The sequence below is a fragment of the Borostomias antarcticus genome, assembly GCF_949987555.1.
Source record: "Borostomias antarcticus genome assembly, chromosome: 12".
NCBI classification, from domain to species: Eukaryota; Metazoa; Chordata; class Actinopteri; order Stomiiformes; family Stomiidae; genus Borostomias; species Borostomias antarcticus.
This window is the reverse complement of record NC_140245.1, coordinates 5,137,997-5,158,618: the sequence shown is the minus strand read 5'-3', so window position 1 is coordinate 5,158,618 and position 20,622 is coordinate 5,137,997. Positions and strand designations below refer to the sequence as shown.

Genomic DNA, 20,622 nt, shown 5'->3' with positions numbered 1-20,622 from the left:
AGCCCTTTTCCACCAAAGGAACTCTGGTTCATAAACCGGTTCGTTTCCAAATTCCTGGAACCTTGGTTCTGTCCAGAGAACTGGCCCGCATTTCGACCAGTTTTGAGTCGAACCGTTGTACGTCAGCCCACGCCCATGATGTCGTCACGGTTCGCACTGAAAAACCTACTATTTTGTGGTGCCGGTTCCGAACCAGCTTTCGGGTTCCCGAACTCATTTCTTTTTGGTCGAAATGCTCGGAACCATTCAAAATTAGGTTCGCGAATCGGCACCGAACCGGTTCCCTCTTGGTGGAAAAGGCCTAAGAGAGAGAGCTGTACCTCTGGTCTGACTGCGAATGGCGTGTTGGGCGTTCATCTTCAATGTGATTGGACCGGGCCTTGAGGCGAGCACGCTCCAGGAGGAGCTTGGCCTGCTCCAGTCTGGGGCTCAGGGAGACCTCCTCCTCACAAATCAGCAGAGACCTTTTGTGTGTGTGTGTGTGTGTGTGTGTGTGTGTGGGGGGGGGGGGGGGGGGAGGGGGGGGCATGAATGGAGGTACATAGTGAGAGACAGAGGAAAAGAGAGTGAGGAGACAGAGAGAGAGACGAGAAGTGGAGTCTGAAATGGATCACTGTTTTGTTGAAAGGATGCCTGGTGTTTGGTGAAGCGAGTGAGATCCACAATCATTCTTGTTGGAGTACAGGCAGTAGTAGGACATCCAGATGCAGTAACCGTAGGCCTTCCCAAAATTCAGAATATCTCCATGTTTATATTTCATCTATTCTATTTTCAACCCATTCATCTGTACTACATAGTGGATGGGATCTACCAGCTAATCCAGCCCTGTCCCTGAGTCTGAGTCTGAGTCTGAGTCTGAGTCTGAGTCCGAGTCCGAGTCCGAGTCCGAGTCTGAGTCTGAGTCTGAGTCTGAGTCAGACCCACACCTGCGTCCTCCTAAGCCCTCTTACGCAACGTCAGATAGACAGGACGAGGGGACGTGGTGGTGAGGAGCATCAGAGGAGCGTCACACACACGCACACGCACACACACACACACACACACACACGCACATGCACGCTCATTCACACACACACATGCACACACGCACACACATGCACACTCATTCAGACACACACACACGAGCACACACACGCACGTTCATTCACACACATACACACACACACACACACACACACACACACACACACATTCACAAAAATACACATGCACATACATACACACACTCAAGCACAAATGCATGTGCCTGTTGGCTTACTGTTGTGTTGTAGTGCAGTGCTTTATCCCCAGGGCCATGATACACCAGAGGATTAACCCTGAAACCTAGCATCATCCTGGTCCTGGAAACATGCTTCAGCAATAGCTTAGCGTAGCTTAGTGTCCATACGCAGTCCTGACCAAAGCATAAACCTCAGATTTTCAATCTATAGGCTTGATTCATTGTGGAAAGCCTTGGGATAGAGTTGACTCAACCGGGGTAGAACTGACTCACCTTGGGTAGAACTGACTCATCTGGGGTAAAATTGACTCACCTGGGGTTGAAATGACTCAACTGGGGTAGAACTGACTTACCTGTGATAGAACTGACTCACCTGGGGTAGAGCTGACTCACCTGGGGTAGAGCTGACTCAACTGGGGTAGAGCTGACTCAACTGGGGTAGAACTAACTGACTCTCCGGGGGTAGAACTGACTCACCTGGGGTAGAACTGACTCACCTGGGGTAGAACTGACTCACCTGGGATAGAACTGACTTACCTGGGATAGAACTGACTCACTTGGGATAGAACTGACTCACCTAGGATAGAACTGACTCACCTGGGATAGAACTGACTCACTTGGGATAGAACTGACTCACCTAGGATAGAACTGACTCACCTGGGATAGAACTGACTCACTTGGGATAGAACTGACTCACCTGGGATAGAACTGACTCACCTGGGATAGAACTGACTCACATGGGGTAGAACTGACTTACCTGGGATAGAACTGACTCACCTGGGATAGAACTGACTCACCTGGGATAGAACTGACTCACCTGGGGTAGAACTGACTCACCTGGGATAGAACTGACTCACCTGGGATAGAACTGACTCACCTGGGATAGAACTGACTCACCTGGGATAGGGCTTAGGCAGGTTGGAGGGGTCACTGTCACTGTCCTGGCTGCCTGGCACGCCTGATGAAGTGGAGGATGAGAGGGCAAGTCAAGAAAGTACACAGAAGGCTTCAGAAGGCGTTCTTATAGTAGCTCTTAAAACTGTTATTACTGTATAATGCTGCACGCACACACACACACACACACACACGCACGCACACACACACACACACACACACACACACACACACACACACACACACACACACACACAGAAATACTCAAAACTGTTGACATGGTTTATGGACAATATATGTTTCACCAGTGCATCCCAAACACTTGGCTCTGGCCTGTTAGCTCTGTTGCAATCCCAGCCCCAGGAGGACACCAACACATTACATTACATTACAGTCATTTAGCAGATGCTTTTAACCAAAGCGACTAACAATAATTGCATTTAACGTAGGAAAAGCCAATGTACTACTACTTGCCAGAACTCACAAGTGCATTTTCTTTCTAAAACAAGTGACTAAGAGCATAATCTAGTGCTGAAGGCAAAGTGCAAGAATAGCAATCTAAAGTACAGTGCAATACAATACAATACAATAAAATACAATAAGTGCTTAGGAGGGAGGATTGTTGTAGTACTTCTAAACACATTTAATCACGTATATTAAAGGTGTCCATTGGCTCATAGTCGCTGGAGTGAGCCCCTCTGTCAGTCGCTGGGTCTGCTTCTGAGCTCATCTCAAATCTGAGGCCAGGTGCAACTACAGGCCTTACATAACAGCAGTACGCATAACTACCTACTAACCTATCAGCTCTCAGGTTCAACATAACACTATCCCCCATCCACGCACATCCATGCAGTCATGCAAACACACACACACACACCCTTAACCCCTACCCCTATGACTGTTATTAATAGCAGCCCCCCAACACCAGAACATCTGTTCCCCTGCCAGCTGTTCTGTTCCAGTGACGCCTGCTGGTCACGCTAAACAGCGGCGCAGAGGCGAGGTCACGTTTAGCTCCACCGCTCTGATGAGTTACTGGCAACAGCCACAACAGCTGCTTTGTAAATCAAACCAGGCCAACTGGCCAGGTCACATCAGCTCAGTCTCTGACATCGTTGAGGCCTCCGCTAATCATTCATGTCAACCTAAAAACAGTCAACACCCACACCTTCTCTTCTTCTCCTCCTCACACCTTCTCTTCTTCTCCTTTATCGATGTCTGTCGTTCTTGTTTGATAATCTGTATGCTGTTTTTAGTATGTTTACTGGATTTTATTCTCTAAAAGCACCTTGTAACTATGTTAAGAAAGGCCCTATACAAATAAAGTTATTATTATTATTATTATTATTATTATTATTATTATTATTATTATTATTATTATTATTATTATTATTATTATTATTACAGCCACAACATTGGCCCAGGCAGGGCCTAGGTCTTATGTAATGTTCAGTATACATCGACCTACAGCACATCACATATCATGTCTTAGACCTAAATCAGGTCCTACGTATGGTTGGTTCATCAAGATGTTCTATGGTGCACTTTGAAAACCTGACCAGATACAGCCAGGTTTGCCCTGAGAACCTGACCATACATCCAGGTGAAGTACACTTTGAAAGCCTCTACAGCCTGATCCTATAGGTGTGCAAAATAAACCCTTCTTCTCCATACCTCTGTCATCCCTCCATTTTGTCTTGTCTCCAAAGCAGTAAGGCTTGTCCACGCACAGGCCCTCCTCCCTTTTGGCCCGCCCCCGCTTGCAACGGGCAATCTGATTGGTTTCCACCCTCTCTTCGTTGGACAACGACTCATCCTGCGAGCACACAGTCTCCCAGCTGTCCCCCCTCCAGAGCCCCCCTGCCGGCTCCACAGGCCCCGCCTCCCTGCGCTTGCACCTGTCGTGGAAGCCCTCCAGGCTGTCGTGGCGTTGGAGCTCCCAGGGAGTGTGTCTGGAGCCCGAACCCCCCGAAGCGCTGCCCGACCCAGCCTCCGCCGGCTTGGACCTCCTCTGGGGCTCCGCCTGCACAGAGGGCGGGGCAGTGTGGTCCTTCACAGGAAGTGATATGGTTGGATTATAGTCCTTGACAGAAAGCGAAGAGGTCAAAGTGTAGTCCTTCACAGGAAGGGATGAGGTCAAAGTATAGTCCTTGACAGGAAGGGATGAGGTCAAAGTATAGTCCTTGACAGGAAGCGATGAGGTCAAAGTGTAGTCCTTCACAGGAAGTGACGAGTCGGCACACAGAGGGCTTACACCGTTCAGGAGCAGCGTCTCGGGGCGCACCACTCTCCAGAAGCCTTTAGGAGGCGCCCAGTGTCGAGTAGTGGAGGGAGAGGAGGAGGTGGTGGTGGTGGAGGAGGAGGAGGAGGAGGAAGGAGCAGACTTTGGTGGAGGGGGGTCGTCTGTGGTACCCCTGGTGCTGTTTGACTGGAGGTTCTCCACACTGGACCCCTCTCCAAGGCCGCGAGGCTGGACAGGGACACTCCCTGCCGGGCCTTGACCCGTCCTCTGGGGCCCCCTCCTCATGGAGCCGTGGCCCCCCAGATCCCCTGGAGGCTCTGGCTGGTGGGTGTGGAGCTGTAGCGTGGTCTCCCCCTGCCTGTCCTCCTCCTCACTGCTATGCAAACCCCCACGGTCTGGGTGCCGAGGAGACACCGGCGGAGAGACCTTCACCCTGTCTCGGTCCTTTGGTCTGGGCAAGGCCTGGGACCAGGCGGGTGCCCATGCCTGGAGGTCTGGACCCTCCCTTTCTCTCCCCCTCGCTTCCTCTCCCCCCCTCTCTCTGTCCCTTTGCCCCAGCCTCTGGTAGAGGGTCTTAACCTCAGTGTTTTGGGCGTGCCCGGGGGTGTTGGGCGGCAGGGGAGAGGGGGAGAGGGTCCCAGTCAGAGGAACGGGGCCAGAGAGGCGGGTTTCAGACGCCCTCACCAGAGGAGGTGAAGAGGAAGGAGACACATCTCTCTGGGTCCCCACCTTCACCTCCAGCTCCTCCATGGCTGCAGGCAGGACAGAGGCTGGAGAGGGAGGGATAGAGGCATATAAAAGTACAGTATAAAGGTATTGTCAAAATCCATAAAGGGTATATAAAAGTACTATTGTCTATATCTGTTGTTCACCTCCTCTGTGTCACAGATGGTGAATCAGGCTTTCTAGGAGGATACCTTGTGAACTCAAGTTAGTCTGCTATCTTGTTGTGCCCAGTGATTACAGCAGGCAGGCAGCCTGGTAATCCCCAAGGATGAGAATAAGCTACTGCTGGAACAAGTCTGGAGGTGAGCCTATGACTAATATGATTCCCTGAAAGATTTTTCCATCAATAGAATTTTACTAAATGTTGAATATTTGAAAGATAAAAAAAAATCAAAAAAACATTATACATAAAGTATCTGCAAAGTGAATAAATAAATACAAAGTGTTGCATAACTGCATCTGTCTATCACTCAAATCCGATGAAGCATTGTCAAACTCTTAAACAGAGATTAGGCTATTATCTAGCTCCGGTCTAGCTATTATCCAAAGGACGAACGTGATAGCAGGATGTACAGACTGGCATTGTAAATACATGTCTGAACTTAATTACCAAATAACATGAATAAATAATAATAATAATCGTGTTATATAAACGGCACTGACATTCAAGGCGACACGAGACCCGGGCTAAAGCACCAAACCTGGTCAGATCTTGACTTTGTCCTCCTTGGGCACGAGTATCCACAGTTAAAGAAAGTCAGGTGCCGCACAGACCCTGGAGCGAGCGCAGCAATTCACCAACACCTGGGCTTTATGGCACAAACTCAAGCGCACCCTAAACCCGGTCAGCGGAAGCATTTCTTCTTGAGAAATGCGAAGTGAACTCTTCCCTTTTGAAGTGGAACAACTCTCTCCTGACAAGACTATTCTCGGTCCGTTATCTGAGCAGCTGACTGAGTGAATCAGCGAATGACGCGCTCTGCTCCAGTGTGTACTGATCTTGACAGTCTCTCAATATTCACGATTGGTCCGTTAATCCCACGGATTAGACAAAAATGGAAATACAAAAATGCGTGCTTTAATTTCGCCCTGGCCGACCGATGCTCTCAGTTGCGTAAGTGCACTCATGGTAGCCTGTACGCACTGCGCTCCAAACTAAATCCTATGACTAAAGCCTAATGGTTTCAGGTCACCCATGGGTAGGCCTATACCCTGTTATTATATCGGAGTAAATAACATCTAGTCTACTATGACAACTAAAGGTTTTTTAAACATACATGCAAGCTATATCTTGTTCAAAAAGGCAACTTTCACGGGTAATAAATTACTTAGGTAACATCCACAAGCTCCTTCACTCACTCACTCACTCACTCGCTCGCACGCACGCACACACACACACACACACACACACACACACGCACACACACACACACACACACACACATCACGACAATCAGCGTGTGTCTTATTATAGGGAAATTGGGGCAATGTGGCTTGCCACATTCACCAGATGTGACCACAGTTCAGGGCTGTTACTGATGGACTGTGGTCAGCAGGGGGCGTGCTCGGCCCGCGCAGGGCCAGCGGGTCCGTTGAGCGACTAGCTAGAGTTGACACACAAACCTCGGCAGCAGCCAAGCTGCATAGCGAGTCGACATGGCGACCGATAAAATAACACATCACTTTCCTAAAGACAGATGAAAATCTTCCAAGTTTTTGGAATGAGTAAGTAACATATGCACGAATAGCCGTAATGTAACTATGGAGCAGTAAAAAAGCTCGGGAATGTTGCTTTTGGTCATCTATTTTGGTGGTGGTAGTTGTTGGCTAGTCATCTAAGTGCTAACGCGTTAGCTAGGAATAGCAACCTAGCAGGGAGGGGTAGCTAGCCAGCCTGTGCTAGCTAACGTTAGCTAAATGCTTTTCATTCCATCCTGTTTAATCGCTAATGTTATGGCTTAGCAATGTTGCATTAACGAAGCTGTAATACAGTCAAATATGTTCTACCAGTTTTGCCAGCTGGTGTATTGTAACTAGTGCCAACTGGTTTAACGTTAACGTTACATAATCTGTCCTATTATTGCCACACACTAGCTAGTTATTCGCTAGCAGTAGAGTAGCTAATAATTCATATGTTTCGCTTTAGCTAGCTAATTTAGCTAGCTAGCTATAATTAATCAGTTCAATATCTGCTTAATATCGGATATCAGCGGGTGACTGGGCGGCTGTGGACCTTATAAACGAATATATGGACTAGGCCAAATAGTAGTTACATGACCCAGTAGATGAGTTAGGTGATATCAGTTTGCATTTTCCGTAGCGTAGCGCAAGCGGCCCAAAAAAGCCTCTTTGTCCTATTGGGACTAGCCAGCTAGCGAGTGTAGAAGGAGCTAGCGCAACACCAGGCAGGCCACATAGCAGGCTAACGACGTAGCTAGCTGGCTAAATAAGGCTAGCTTGCTAGCGTTGTTTTGATGTGTGTTAGCTACTACACGGACAACGCTTTGTCCCACATACATTGTCTTTATAACTAACGTTAGCCAACTAGTTACCGCAATTACAGAAACCGCAAGCGTTTTTAGGGCGGTGTTAATCGTTAAGTTCACTATTTTTTTGCGAGCGAGTTAGCTAGCTAGCTTGCCAGCCAGCAATTTCACCGTTCAATTTACCGGCGGGTTGTCCATAATAAACTGGGTAGCTAGCTAACGTTAGCCATTTTGAATTCGTCTCCCAACCAGAATCCTGTCTTGTCATGTCACTTCTGTTTAGTCGCGCAAGTTGCATATTGTAACGCAGTCGCTTAGCTAGCTTATGTTTCGAATAACTGTGTCTGGCATGGTTATGTAGTTTATCGAGAGCTTATCTTGTAAAAACATGATGTAATGTGCTTCCTTCCTTGCGTTTCTTTGTATATAACGCTGCCTAAACAGGATGGCCCTGATATAGAAATGAATCCAAAGGCTGTCTCCATTTTATCTAGCCATGATTAATATACCAGAGTCATGTTAGGGTGCATGAGCTGTTCCTATGTGATGTACATAATTTGTATGTCAGTTTCTGCCCACCATGAGCGTGTGGGTGCGTGTTGTATGTTAGCAGAATTGTTATGTTATGAAAGTTCCTGGGGCCCAGCTGATGGCCCTTGTCATGTGAGAGTCATTACTGTTCTATATTCAACAGGTTTTAATCCACTGATATATTGTTCTCTCTCTCTCTCCAGGATTTGTCACGTGATGTGATGTGAATCCACAATGTGTGAGAACATTTGAGAACAATTGAGTTCGGAAGAAAGAATTCTTGATTCCAGTGGAATCTTCCATATTATATTATATTATTATTTTTTTCTTTGTTAAAAAAACAAAACAAACACACATTCTTCCCCTCCCCCATACACACACACCAACTCACACACTATTCACCCTGCGACCACCATGCCCGTGCAAGCCCCACAATGGACGGAGTTCCTGCTGTGCCCGATCTGCACGCAGACCTTTGAGGAGACGGTGCGGAGGCCCATCTCCCTGGGCTGCGGACACACCGTCTGCAAGATGTGCCTGAACAAGCTGCATCGCAAGGCCTGCCCCTTCGACCAGACCGCCATCAGCACAGACATCGAGCAGCTGCCCGTCAACACGGCCCTGCTGCAGCTGGTGGGCGGACAGGTGAGAGGGATGAGGGGCTTGGGTGTGTGTGTGTGTGAGCGCTGTGGGTGTGTGCATCAGGTGGGAGGACAGGTGAGAGACATCCTGAGGAACGAGACTGGGGATATATGTGTGATTGTGTGTTTGTGCACAAACGTCAGCTGGAAGGACAGATGGGAGAGGGCCTAGTGCAGCAGTGATGGATGCTGTATGTATGTATGTGTGTGTGTGTGTGTGTGTTACATCAGAGAATTTGTGAGTGTGTATATTGTCCTCATGCCAGGCAGGTTCTGTTAGTTAGTCACCTGGGTGTGTCCTGTTCTGGTTCTATGGGATTTGTGGGTGTGGCTATATGGTGTGCGTGGAGTGATCAATAAAGTTGTCCCAGTGAAGGGGGACATCCTGACCCTGTGGGGTGTGGCAGGCTGACATGGGGTTGAGCTGTTTTGTTGGCATGGTTATCAGGCTGTGTGTGTGTGTGTGTGTGTGTATTGGGCAGCTCCATAGTGACAGACAAGCCCCAGATAGCTATGTGTGTAATGATGCCAATGCTGGGAAGGAAGCTCTCTGTTTGGGGTGTTTTTATGCCTCATAGAATTTGCTGAAGAGGACCTGATGTTCAGAGCCATGTTTCAACATAGTGAATGGTGCTTGAGAAGACTTTTTGTTCTGATTGTTACTGATATTGATACAGTGTCCCGTATGTTTATTCTAATTCCACTTCCTGAAACTTGTGATACCAATTCTTGTGTGTGTAGGTTCCCAAGGCCCAGCCGGTGGCTCTGATTTCCAGTCCAGAGGATTCTCAGCACTATGAGGAAGCCAGACAATGTGTGGAGGAGCTGGCCCTGTACCTAAAACCCCTCAGCAACACCAGAGGTGCACACACACACACATGCATGCACTGCACACACAACTTACATACACAAAATACAGACGCATGCATGCCCCCCCCCCACACACACACAGAAACATTAATGTACAACTTAGATCAAGAGTACTAAATAGGCAGACTACCGTCAGCATCTGGACCCAACCTATTTAGTTTGACACGTTCATAATAGGTGCTTTTTCTATTCCCGCTGCCAAATATTTGACTGCGCAGCTGAAGCTGCCTCACTATCTCCCACTTGTTGCGTTCCTGTGGTCCAATCACGTCAGGCCTTATTATGATCACTATGATAACAGTAAACCAGCAGTCAAACCATGACAGCTCGTCAGTCAGGTAGCACGCGAATCAATCTCTCATTCATCCGAAAGCAACATAGTAGCCTAGTGTTTGGATACAAAACAAAAATGATAAAGAAAAGTTGACAGTTAAAATGCTTTTGTAGATGAGTGGACATAATATGCATTCATTCATTCATTCATTCATTCATTCATTCATTCATTCACTAAACCGATTGTGCTTGATTTGCACTGAGACAGGAAAATGAAGAGTGCCAACCTAAAATGCCACTGCAGGTGTTTTTTCACTCAGGGCAAACTCTGGGTCGACTCACCCCCGAGGTCAACCCTGCAGGGTTTTTTTCGCACTTGCATTGGGAAATACAACGTTCAAAATGTACAAGGTTATCTCACCCTGCAGGTGGATTGATCATTTCTCACTTTATAATTTCAATCACAGTTGAGCAATTAAACATAGAACTTATTATTTAAATAAGCCCGCTACTGTGTAAGAAAATAAAAAAAAGTCTACTTGCTACTGTAGTTGTACAAATGAGGACTGACGTCTTGAGTGGGAACTGTAGTTATTTAGTAGACAAATAGCCAATGTTTTGACGAATATACAATCCATATTTATAGATACAGTAACTAGTTAGCTAACATTAGATTAATTGCACAGTATTGAACATCACTTTCTCCCAACACCGAACAGCTGTCGGCTCGTAACCAGAGTTGACCATAGCAGCTGCCATCTAACAGAAAACCTTATTGTTTCTGGTTGTCATCATGCTGGCTCTGGACATTTTCATCCCCCCAGATATGAATAAATGCTTTCAAATTCATTTGTCGGACCACATCGATTTGATATCGGAACAAATCGATCTTGCCATTATGATATGTTTGGCGATTCTGTTTATTTACATTGTTATAGTAACTTGCGAATGCATCTCGCCCCGGGTTGAGAAAACCTTTCCATTTCTAGATAGATAGATAGATAGAGCAACGTAAGGCTCACTCAGTAGCTTGGATCTTTCATCAGTGTCTCCACTTGGCTAGCGTACCTTTTCTGCCCAAGTTAAAAGCCTTGATGACAGACAGAAGGTGTCACTTAAAGCCTTGGTGACAGACAGAAGGTGCTGCTTTTCTCATCAAAGCAACAGTGCTTCATAGTTTTATGTACATAGTTTTGGGCTGTTTGGATATATGAGCATGCTTGACCGACCTTAACATTGATATGGATACGCCTGACCTAGATTTTCCCATTTTCAGTCCAAGCCCGTTAGGACCCAGCAATGCAAGGCTATGGCTTGCAGCGACTGTGGTGTAAAAACAACTAATTACAGTTGTTTGTTCTAGTCTGCCTGCCAGTGCTATTAATGAGTTATCCTATTGATCTTCAATGACATTAACATTTGCTATACTATGTGTGCCTCTCTGCATTAGGTAGGCTTGATTATTATGCCTCCAACCAGGCAATAGCCTGGCCGGAGGCATAATGGTTTCGGGTTGTCCGTCCGTCCGGCCATACGTCTGTCCGTATGTCCGTCCGTCCGTAAATCCGATATTTGTTAATGTAATATCTCGGGAATGCATTGACGGAATTTCTTCCCCTTTGGTACAAATGTTCACTGGCACTCAAGGATGAACTGCTTAGATCGTGAAGGTCAAAGTTCAAGGTTACTGTGACCTCACAAAATGTGTTTTTGGCCTGATGAACACAATATCTCAAGAAAGGCTTAACAGAATTTGTTCATATTTGGCCAAAATGTCCAGTTGGGCTTAATTAGATTAATTGGATTAGATTTTGGTATTCAAATGTCAAAGGTCAAGGTCACCGTGACATCACAAAAGGCACTTTTGAATGCTAAGGCAAATGCTAACAATTCATGGGTTTCAAATGTAGTCCTAGACCTGCAATATTGGGGACCAACACAGGTGTTTCAATTTATCTGATTGGCTCTACTGCATAGAATCCTATGCAGTAGAACTAATTAATTCATTTGAAACACCTGTGTTGGTCCCCAACATGGCAGGTCTAGGACTACATTTGAAACCCATGAATAATGCTAATGCTAGCTAGCTAATGCTAGCTAGCTAATGTATAATTCTAAAACTAATGCAACACTAATGCTAGCTTTAGCTAGCTAGCGTTAGCATTAGCGTTAACATTAGAGTTAGCGTTAGCTAGCATTAGCATTAGGGTTAGGTTAGCAGTTAGTTAGGGTTGGTTAACTCATACACACACACACACACACACACACACACTAACACACACACGCGCGCGCACACACATAATCTGGAGACAGAAATACAAACACAAACTAACAAAGTATCCCCCCCCTACAGGTGTGGGTCTGAGCAGCGCGACCCAGAGCATGTTGAGTCGGCCTATGCAGAGGAAGCTGGTGACGCTGGTCCACTGCCAGCTGGTGGAGGAGGAGGGCCGGGTGCGGGCCATGCGGGCGGCCCGGTCCCTGGGAGAGAGGACCGTCACAGAGCTCATCCTGCAGCACCAGAACCCCCAGCAGCTCTCCTCCAACCTCTGGGCCGCCGTACGCGCTCGGGGATGCCAGTTCCTGGGTCCAGGTAGCTACAGGCAGGCACGCACGCACGCACAAACACACACACACACACACACACACACCCCTTGTGTTTTTGTCACTGTGCTCTATCATTGTATGTATGTGTAGTGACTGTCTGTGCTCAGTACTCAGTGTATACTAGCAGCACATTGTCTCCAGGTTGTTAGTAACTGTGCACACATGTTCTACCTGAAGTTCTCCTCTTGAGAAGAAGTCCTTCTGTTCTATTGTTCCCCCAGCGATGCAGGAGGAGGCCCTGAAGCTGGTTCTGCTGGCCCTGGAGGACGGCTCGGCCCTGTCCCGGAAGGTTCTGGTCCTGTTTGTGGTCCAGAGGCTGGAGCCACGCTTCCCTCAGGCCTCCAAGACCAGCATAGGTCATGTGGTGCAGCTCCTCTACAGGGCTTCCTGCTTCAAGGTAGGTCTGAGCAGGGCCCTGAGACGCAGCTCCAAGATAGGGCCTACTTCTGTAGTCTGTCTACATGAACATGCCATCCTCTTCAAAAGTAGGAAATTGCCTATTTCCACAAATATAGTGCATACTATCCCACAAATATAGTAGTGCATACTAGCCTGTAACACCTGGGACTACTTGCTCAGAGCAAGGTATGAGTTCTACTGCACACCACATACATATCCAATTTTTCGTTTGTTGTTATTATCGTGTTATACCAAAATATACTGCCCACAGCGAGGGGAAGATCAATCCACAGACATTTGGCCTCGTGGCCTCCTCAGAGCGTGTTTGTGAACTCAACCGACCACCTCTCTCACCCCTCCCCCCCCCTCCGCGGTCGCCCAGGTGACCAAGCGTGACGAGGACTCGTCCCTGATGCAGCTGAAGGAGGAGTTCCGGACGTACGAGGCGCTGCGGCGGGAGCACGACTCCCAGATCGTGCAGATCGCCATGGAGGGGGGCCTGCGCATCGCCCCTGACCAGTGGTCCTCCCTGCTCTACGGGGACCAGTCCCACAAGTCTCACATGCAGTCCATCATCGACAAGGTGTGTGACTTTGTGTGTGACTTTGTGTGCGACTTTGTGTGCGACTGTGTGTGTATTCTGAGACCAGAGACATTGTAAGTTGACAAGTTGGTACATCCGATAGTGACTGACATCTAAAGGTTAACCCCTTTCCTCTCGTTCCATGTGTGTGTGTGTGTGTGTGTTTGTGTGTGCACGCGCGTGTGTGTGTAGCTGCAGACCCCAGCCTCGTTTGCCCAGAGCGTGCAGGAGCTGACCATCGCCCTGCAGAGGACAGGAGACCCAGCCAACCTCAACAGGCTCAGACCTCACCTGGAGCTCCTAGCTAATATAGACCCTAGCCCTGGTGAGACACACACACACACACACACACACCTGGAGCTCCTAGCTAATATAGATCCTAGCCCTGTTGAGACACACACACACACACCTGGAGCTCCTAGCTAATATAGACCCTAGCCCTGGTGAGACACACACACACACACACCTGGAGCTTCTAGCTAATATCGATCCTAGCCCTGGTGAGAAACACACACACACACCTGGAGCTTCTAGCTTATATAGACCCTAGCCCTGGTGAGACACACACACACACACACCTGCAGATGCTGGCTAACACAGACCCCAGACCTGTAGAACTCGCATTCTGAAAACCAGGGCACCCAGAGACGTTTACCTCACACACTCCTTACTCTGTCCTTGGTGTGTGTGTGCAGACGCGCCCCCCCCTACCTGGGAGCAGCTGGAGAAGGGTCTGGTGGCGGTGAAGACGGTGGTCCACGGCCTGGTGGACTTCATCCAGAACCACAGCAAGAAGGGGGCCGACACACAGCAGGTACTGTCCCGCGGTCACTCACCCTGGGGATGGAGGGATAGATCGACAAAGAAAGAGAGAGAGAGGTGGATGGACGGACAGATAGACTGACAGACAGATGGATAGGCAGGCCACGCCATAGGTTACGCAGAACAGAAATGGCACAGTGCTCGTCTGTTCTGCATGGGCTTGTTTAAATGGCCGGTACTGTGCAGACCTTAAACATTCCTCTCTCTCCTACCCCCCTCACCCCCCCCTCCCCCTCACCCAGCCCCCCCAGCACAGCAAGTACAAGACCTACATGTGCCGAGACATGAAGCAGAAGGGGGGCTGTCCTCGCGGAGCAAGCTGCACCTTCGCCCACTCTCAGGAAGAGCTGGAGAAGTAAGTGATCCCTTTCGCTTTCTGCCTCTCCGTGTCTCCCCTTCTCTCTCTCTCTCTCTCTCTCGCTCTTTCTCTCTCTCCCTCTCTCTCTCTCCCTCCCCTTCTCTCTCCCTCTCTCTCTCCCTCCCCTTCTCTCTCTCTCTCTCTCTCTCTCTCTTTCTCTCTCTACCTCTCTCTCCCTCCCTCTCCCTCCCCTTTTCTCACTCTCGCCCTCTCTCTCTCCCCTTCTCTCTCTCTCTCTCCCTCCCCTTCTCTCACTCTCTCTATCCGTTGTGTGTTGAATGTACTGACAGTATCTCCTGTGCATGTGTGTGTGCGTGTGTGTGTGTGTGTGCCGCCCGCCCCTCTCCCCCAGGTACCGCAAGATGAACAAGCGCCTGGCGGCCCGCCTCCCGGGCTCCTCCCTGCTGCCCGACGAGGGGCTGGGCCTGGAGGTGGACGTGTCCAGGAAGCCCTCCCCCCTCGCCAACGGCTCCACCCAGCCCCCCCTCCCCCAGCTCATCGCGCGCGGCGCCGACCCCACCTACGACCTCCTGAGGAAGCCCATGAAGATGGAGGGCGGCAGCCCCAGCGCCCCGGGCTCTCCCCCCGACTCGTGAGTGGAAAACCCGAGCGCTGTGGATCATTTTGATATGATTCGATTGGATGTTGACAGAACGCACTGACGGTTGAGTCAACTTCTCTGTCTTTCTATCCCTTCCTTTCTCTCCCTCCATCCCTCCCTCCCAATCGCTTCTCCTCTTTCGCCCCCCCCCCCCCCCCCGCCCCCCCCCCTTAGCCTGGACTCGGGGCCCAAGCCGGGGATGCTGCCCCCCCACGCCCTGGGCCCCCCCAGGCTGCCAGGGGACCACCTGTCTGGGTCCAAGCAGATGGGCGTGGTCCCCCGGGGGCCGCCCATGTACCCCCCCCAGCAGCAGCTACCAGACATGTACTACCAGGACACAAGAGCCCCGCCCTCCTCAGCCGCCCAGTACGAGCCCTCTCAGTACCCCGCAGGTGAGGAGACACACACACACACACACACACACAATATTATACACAGTAGTTTGCGTTTCAATGCCCACGTGTGTGATTAGTCTACAGAATGACCATGTACTCATCATCCTCAACCCCGCCCCCCCCCCCCCTCCAGGCTACCCGTACCAGCAGCCCCCCCAGTACGTTCCCCAGCGCTACATCCGTAACCCCCCTCCCCCCGGCGGCGACCCCCCCGGACCCCCCTACCACCAGGACCCCTACCCCGGCTACGGCCCCCCCGAGCGCCCCTACCCCGGCCCCCACTCCGGACCCCCCTTCTCCTATCCTCCCCCCCCGCCCCACTACGATTCGCGCGCCCGCCACGCCGGCTACCCCGGGCCGCCGCCGCCCCCCCAGCCCTACCCCTCCCAGAGGGAAGAGATGGTCAGGATGAGCCCTGCCCCGATGGACGGGCCCCAGTCATCGGCCGGCCAGGGGGCGGCCCTGTACCACCAGGACGCAGGGGGCAGAGAGAGATACCCTCCGGAGGGGTACTACCCTCAAGGGGGGGCGCAGCCTCCACCCATGAGGGCCTACGTCCGGGTGAGTCTGGATGTCAGGGTTCTCTGGTGCTCCAGTCGCTTTCCTGTCACAATTACCCACCCGACAAGGCTCAGTTAATGACGTGTGTGTGTGTGTGCGCGTGTGTGTATGTGTGTAGGAGCCGTATGGGCGCTCCCAGCCCAGTCTGGACTACCTGCACCGCCGTCGTAAGGAGCTGATGGCTCAGCTGGAGGAGAGGAAGGTCATCTCCCCTCCCCCCTTCGCTGCCTCGCCCACCCTCCCCCACAACTTCCCCTCAGACTACCCCCCAGAGGTGAACACACACACACACACTCATGGTCTCACTCATGGTCTCACTCACACACACTCACATACACACACACTCATGGGCTCACTCACACACACACACACACACACACACACACGCACACACACACACACACACACTCACTCACTCACTCACTCACACTCATAGACACACACAGACTCTCACGGAATCACACACACACACACACACACACACACACACACACACACACACACACATACTCACTCAACTGACTAGTAGCCTTGCCTGTTACTCATTAGCCCCATAGCTGAGTCCTCTCTGTCTCTCCCTGCTGTCTGTAGTACGGGGAGGAGAACTCCAAGTTTGGGAAGTGCCGGGAGCCTGACTATGCGGGTCAGTACTCTCCCTGGTCCTGCGATACCATTGGCTCCTACATCGGAACCAAGGACGCCAAGCCCAAAGATCACATGAACCCCGGCGCCATGGAGATGATGGTGAGTGGCAGAACTGGACCGCTGCGGTGGTCGGACCGCGGGTGGTCAAAAACACGGATCTACCGATCCGGTCACCTGTTGTCTTAAATACCCAGTCCGTATGATTTGTAGATCAGTAAGGTGACACAGGTGTCTGCGTGTTTTTGACCATCTGGGACACAGTGAACCCTGCTGGGCTGAATACAGCCTTGATATGGGTGATGATTATCAGTGACTAATTATACTCTGACCATTGCTCTCGGCCTCCCTCCCCCTCTCTCTCTCTCTCTCCCTCCCTCACTCACTCCACTCATTTTTCTACCCCATTTCTCCCACTTGTTTCTCTCACCCTCTTCTTGTCCTCTTTCCTTATCCTCTCTCCTCTCCTCCCCTCCCTCCCGCCCTCTCTCCTCCCCCCTGTCCAGAATGTGGAGGGGAAGGGCCTGCGCGACCCCTCCCTGGAGGCCCCCAGGAGAGGGGCCGAGGTGAAGGACGACGACCCCATCATACCCTTCGGCCCCCAGCCCACCGTGTCCCGCTTCGGGGCCATCTCCCGCACCTCCAAGACGGGCTACCAGACCGCCGGCCCGGCCCTGCCCCAGGCCCCCAACCCCAAACACATGGCCATGGCTGGTGAGGCACACTGGGGCTCTGGATGTGGGTCTGGGTGTTTGTGCGGTTGTGGGGGGGCGTGTCTCAGTTTGGCAGTGTTTGTGAGGTGTGTGATTCTGATTGGATGCTGTTCTGTCCCCAGCGGAGTACTCCTATGGGAACCACGGAGGAGGAGGAGGATGGGGCGGGGCCTCTTACCCCACTCACCAGACTGGCTCCTCCTCTCAGGGACACTTTGCTGAGCGGTACGACCTTTGACCTTTTAAATACACCCATCTCGCCCCATGATGAAAAATGAACTTTCAGACTTCTCAGAACAATTTCCTGTCAGCTTAAAAAATATGTACATTTCAGTCCATGAAATGTCCTTCACCACACTCAAACTGCTCAGTCTTCCACCAACTGACCGTTAAAAACAAGGGTTTTGTGAAAACAAGTGTAAATCCTTAACCCATGGTTAACCAATGCTGGGACTGAACACCGACTAAGCTATCCTTCACCTGGAGCTAGGGTTAGCTGGGCTATCCTTCACCTGAAACTAGGGTTAGCTGGGCTATCCCTCACCTGAAACTAGGGTTAGCTGGGCTATCCTTCACCTGGAGCTAGGGTTAGCTGGGCTATCCTTCACCTGAAACTAGGGTTAGCTGGGCTATCCCTCACCTGAAGCTAGGGTTAGCTGGGCTATCCTTCACCTGGAGCTAGGGTTAGCTGGGCTATCCCTCACCTGAAGCTAGGGTTAGCTGGGCTATCCTTCACCTGGAGCTAGGGTTAGCTAGGCTATTCTTCACCTGGAGCTAGGGTTAGCTGGGCTATCCTTCACCTGGAGCTAGGGTTAGCTGGGCTATCCTTCACCTGGAGCTAGGGTGAGATGGGCTATCCTTCACCTGGTGCAAGGGTTAGCTGGGCTATCCTTCACCTGGAGCCAGGACTAACTGGGCTATCCTTCACCTGGAGCTAGGGCTAACTGGGTTATTCTTCACCTGGAGCTAGGGTTAGCTGGGAAAACCCTGTCAACTGTCGTCACCCCCTCCTGGTCAGGAATGTGTAACCTCCTTATTCTAGACAGTCCTCGTCATATCTGGTTGATCCTAGTTGTGTGCATGCAGTCAATCATGTGTGTGTGTTCTCTGGTCCAGCCTGCCCATGGCCGCGTCGGACAGAGAGCAGCTGAAGATGGAGCTACAGCAGGTCAACCAGCAGATCACCCAGCAGTCCCACATCCACAGCATGGAGGTGTGTATGCACGCGCACACACACGCGCACACACACACACTTCATTTTCATTTCGTTTCAAACCTTTATTTATACTCGTAAAGAACTGAGGCTTCCCTCATTTACAGTGTTGGTGAGTTCACACAAATACAGAAATAACAGAACAAATACAATACACAATAATAATAATAATAATAATTAGGTCGAAGTACAAATGTCAAGAGCCATGGATTTAAACTCTGCGATTGAAGGATCACACACACCGCACACCTACATCGCCCACATGCACGCACTCTTAACACACGCAGACACACACATTAACACACACGCTCAGTTGGTGTCAGTTGGCAAGCTCAGCTGAATGTTGGAACCCTTGTAACCTAATCTTTCTTCTCCCCCTCTCTCCACCTCCCTCTCCCCCCCACCTCCAGTCTGCTGGCGCCTCCTTGATGCTCCAGAGAGAGAGCGGCTCCCTGGGCTCCGCCTCCGGCCAACCCCCCTCCAGCCACGCCCAGCAGCAGCAGGCCAAGTGGCCAGCAGGGGGCAGCAGCGCGGCGGCGGTGTCCAGCCAGCAGCTCAGCATGGAGCTGCACCAGGTGGAGAGAGAGATCGGCAAGAGGACCCGCGAGATGGCCCTGGTGAGATGGGGGCACTGGGAGGAGGCATGGAGGGAGGGGGAGGGGTTCACCTCTTCGCACGCACACACACACACACACACACAAACACACACATATATATACACACTAACATTAGCATGATGTTGTTTTCTCCAGGAGAGTCAGGTGGCCCATGAGGTCCAGTACAAGATGAAGGCAGCAGAGAACGGACAGCCAGACCACAAGGCTCAGCTAGAGGAGATCTCCCTGGCCCTGGGGTGAGAGCACACACACACACACACACACAAACATGATTCAGACACACACACAGCATGCACACACACCATCTGTCTCAAACATACAGGGTTGTACAGATATTATCTCAATGTCTAATATCTTCTCCGTGTCTCCCCTTCTCTCTCTCTCTCTCTCTCTCTTTCTCTCTCTCCCTCTCTCTCTCTCTCTCTCCATCCCCTTATCTCTCTCTCTCTTTCTCCCTCTCTCTCTCCCTCCCCTTCTCTCTCTCTCTCGCTCTCTTTCTCTCTCTCTCTCGCTCTCTTTCTCTCTCTCTCTCTCTCTCTCTCTCTCTCTCTCTCTCTCTCTCTCTCCCCTTCTCTGTCGGTCAGTGAGGTGTCCAATGGCTCCGGTGGTCTAGTGCAGGATGGTGGAGTTGGGGGCGCCATGCTGGCGTTGACCAATAAGGCGTCGTCTCTCAACCTATGTTCCGATCAGGGATCTGGAGGTTCGGAGCTGCAGAAGAATGGTGTGGTCCACTCCTGCTCTTAGACCCCACAAACTCTCTCTCTCTCACACACACACACACACACACATACACACGCACACACACACACACAGACACACACACACACACACACACACACACACACACACACACACACACACAAACAGACACAGACACAGACACACACACACACAAACAGACACACACACACACACACACACACACAGACAGACACCTGGTCAGAAAGCATGCACAGACACACACGCACACACTCTCATACTCGTGTTATTTAGAAGATGAGCAGTATCTGCCGTGATATGAATTTTCTTTCTTTTTGTTCTGTGAATGAGCTTTTTTTTTTTTTTTTAAACGACTTTCATTGCCTGGAAGCCAGGGCATTTGATGATAACATTTATTTACTAGTTTTCTTTTCTTTTTTGTTTTTACCGGGACTATAGAAACAAGGCTCTGGAAGCAGACAAGTCAGAGAACAGCAGAGGATGGTGGTGATGATGATGATGATGATGGC

At 50.5% G+C, this 20,622-nt stretch overlaps 1 protein-coding gene across 1 annotated transcript; it reads left to right on the top strand.

The window, feature by feature from the left end:
* Positions 1-8,447: 8,447 nt before the first annotated feature.
* Positions 8,448-20,355, top strand: rc3h1b (ring finger and CCCH-type domains 1b). The gene is made up of 19 exons (XM_084446943.1): positions 8,448-8,743; positions 9,481-9,601; positions 12,236-12,475; positions 12,711-12,886; positions 13,271-13,471; positions 13,664-13,796; positions 14,167-14,285; positions 14,536-14,648; positions 15,004-15,243; positions 15,427-15,644; positions 15,781-16,208; positions 16,327-16,482; positions 16,800-16,952; positions 17,357-17,564; positions 17,686-17,788; positions 18,680-18,776; positions 19,187-19,393; positions 19,529-19,629; positions 19,978-20,355. Exons 1-19 carry the CDS (start codon positions 8,513-8,515, stop codon positions 20,135-20,137), a joined length of 3,405 nt encoding a protein of 1,134 aa, XP_084303069.1. The 5' UTR covers positions 8,448-8,512; the 3' UTR covers positions 20,138-20,355.
* The last annotated feature ends 267 nt before the right edge of the window (positions 20,356-20,622 follow it).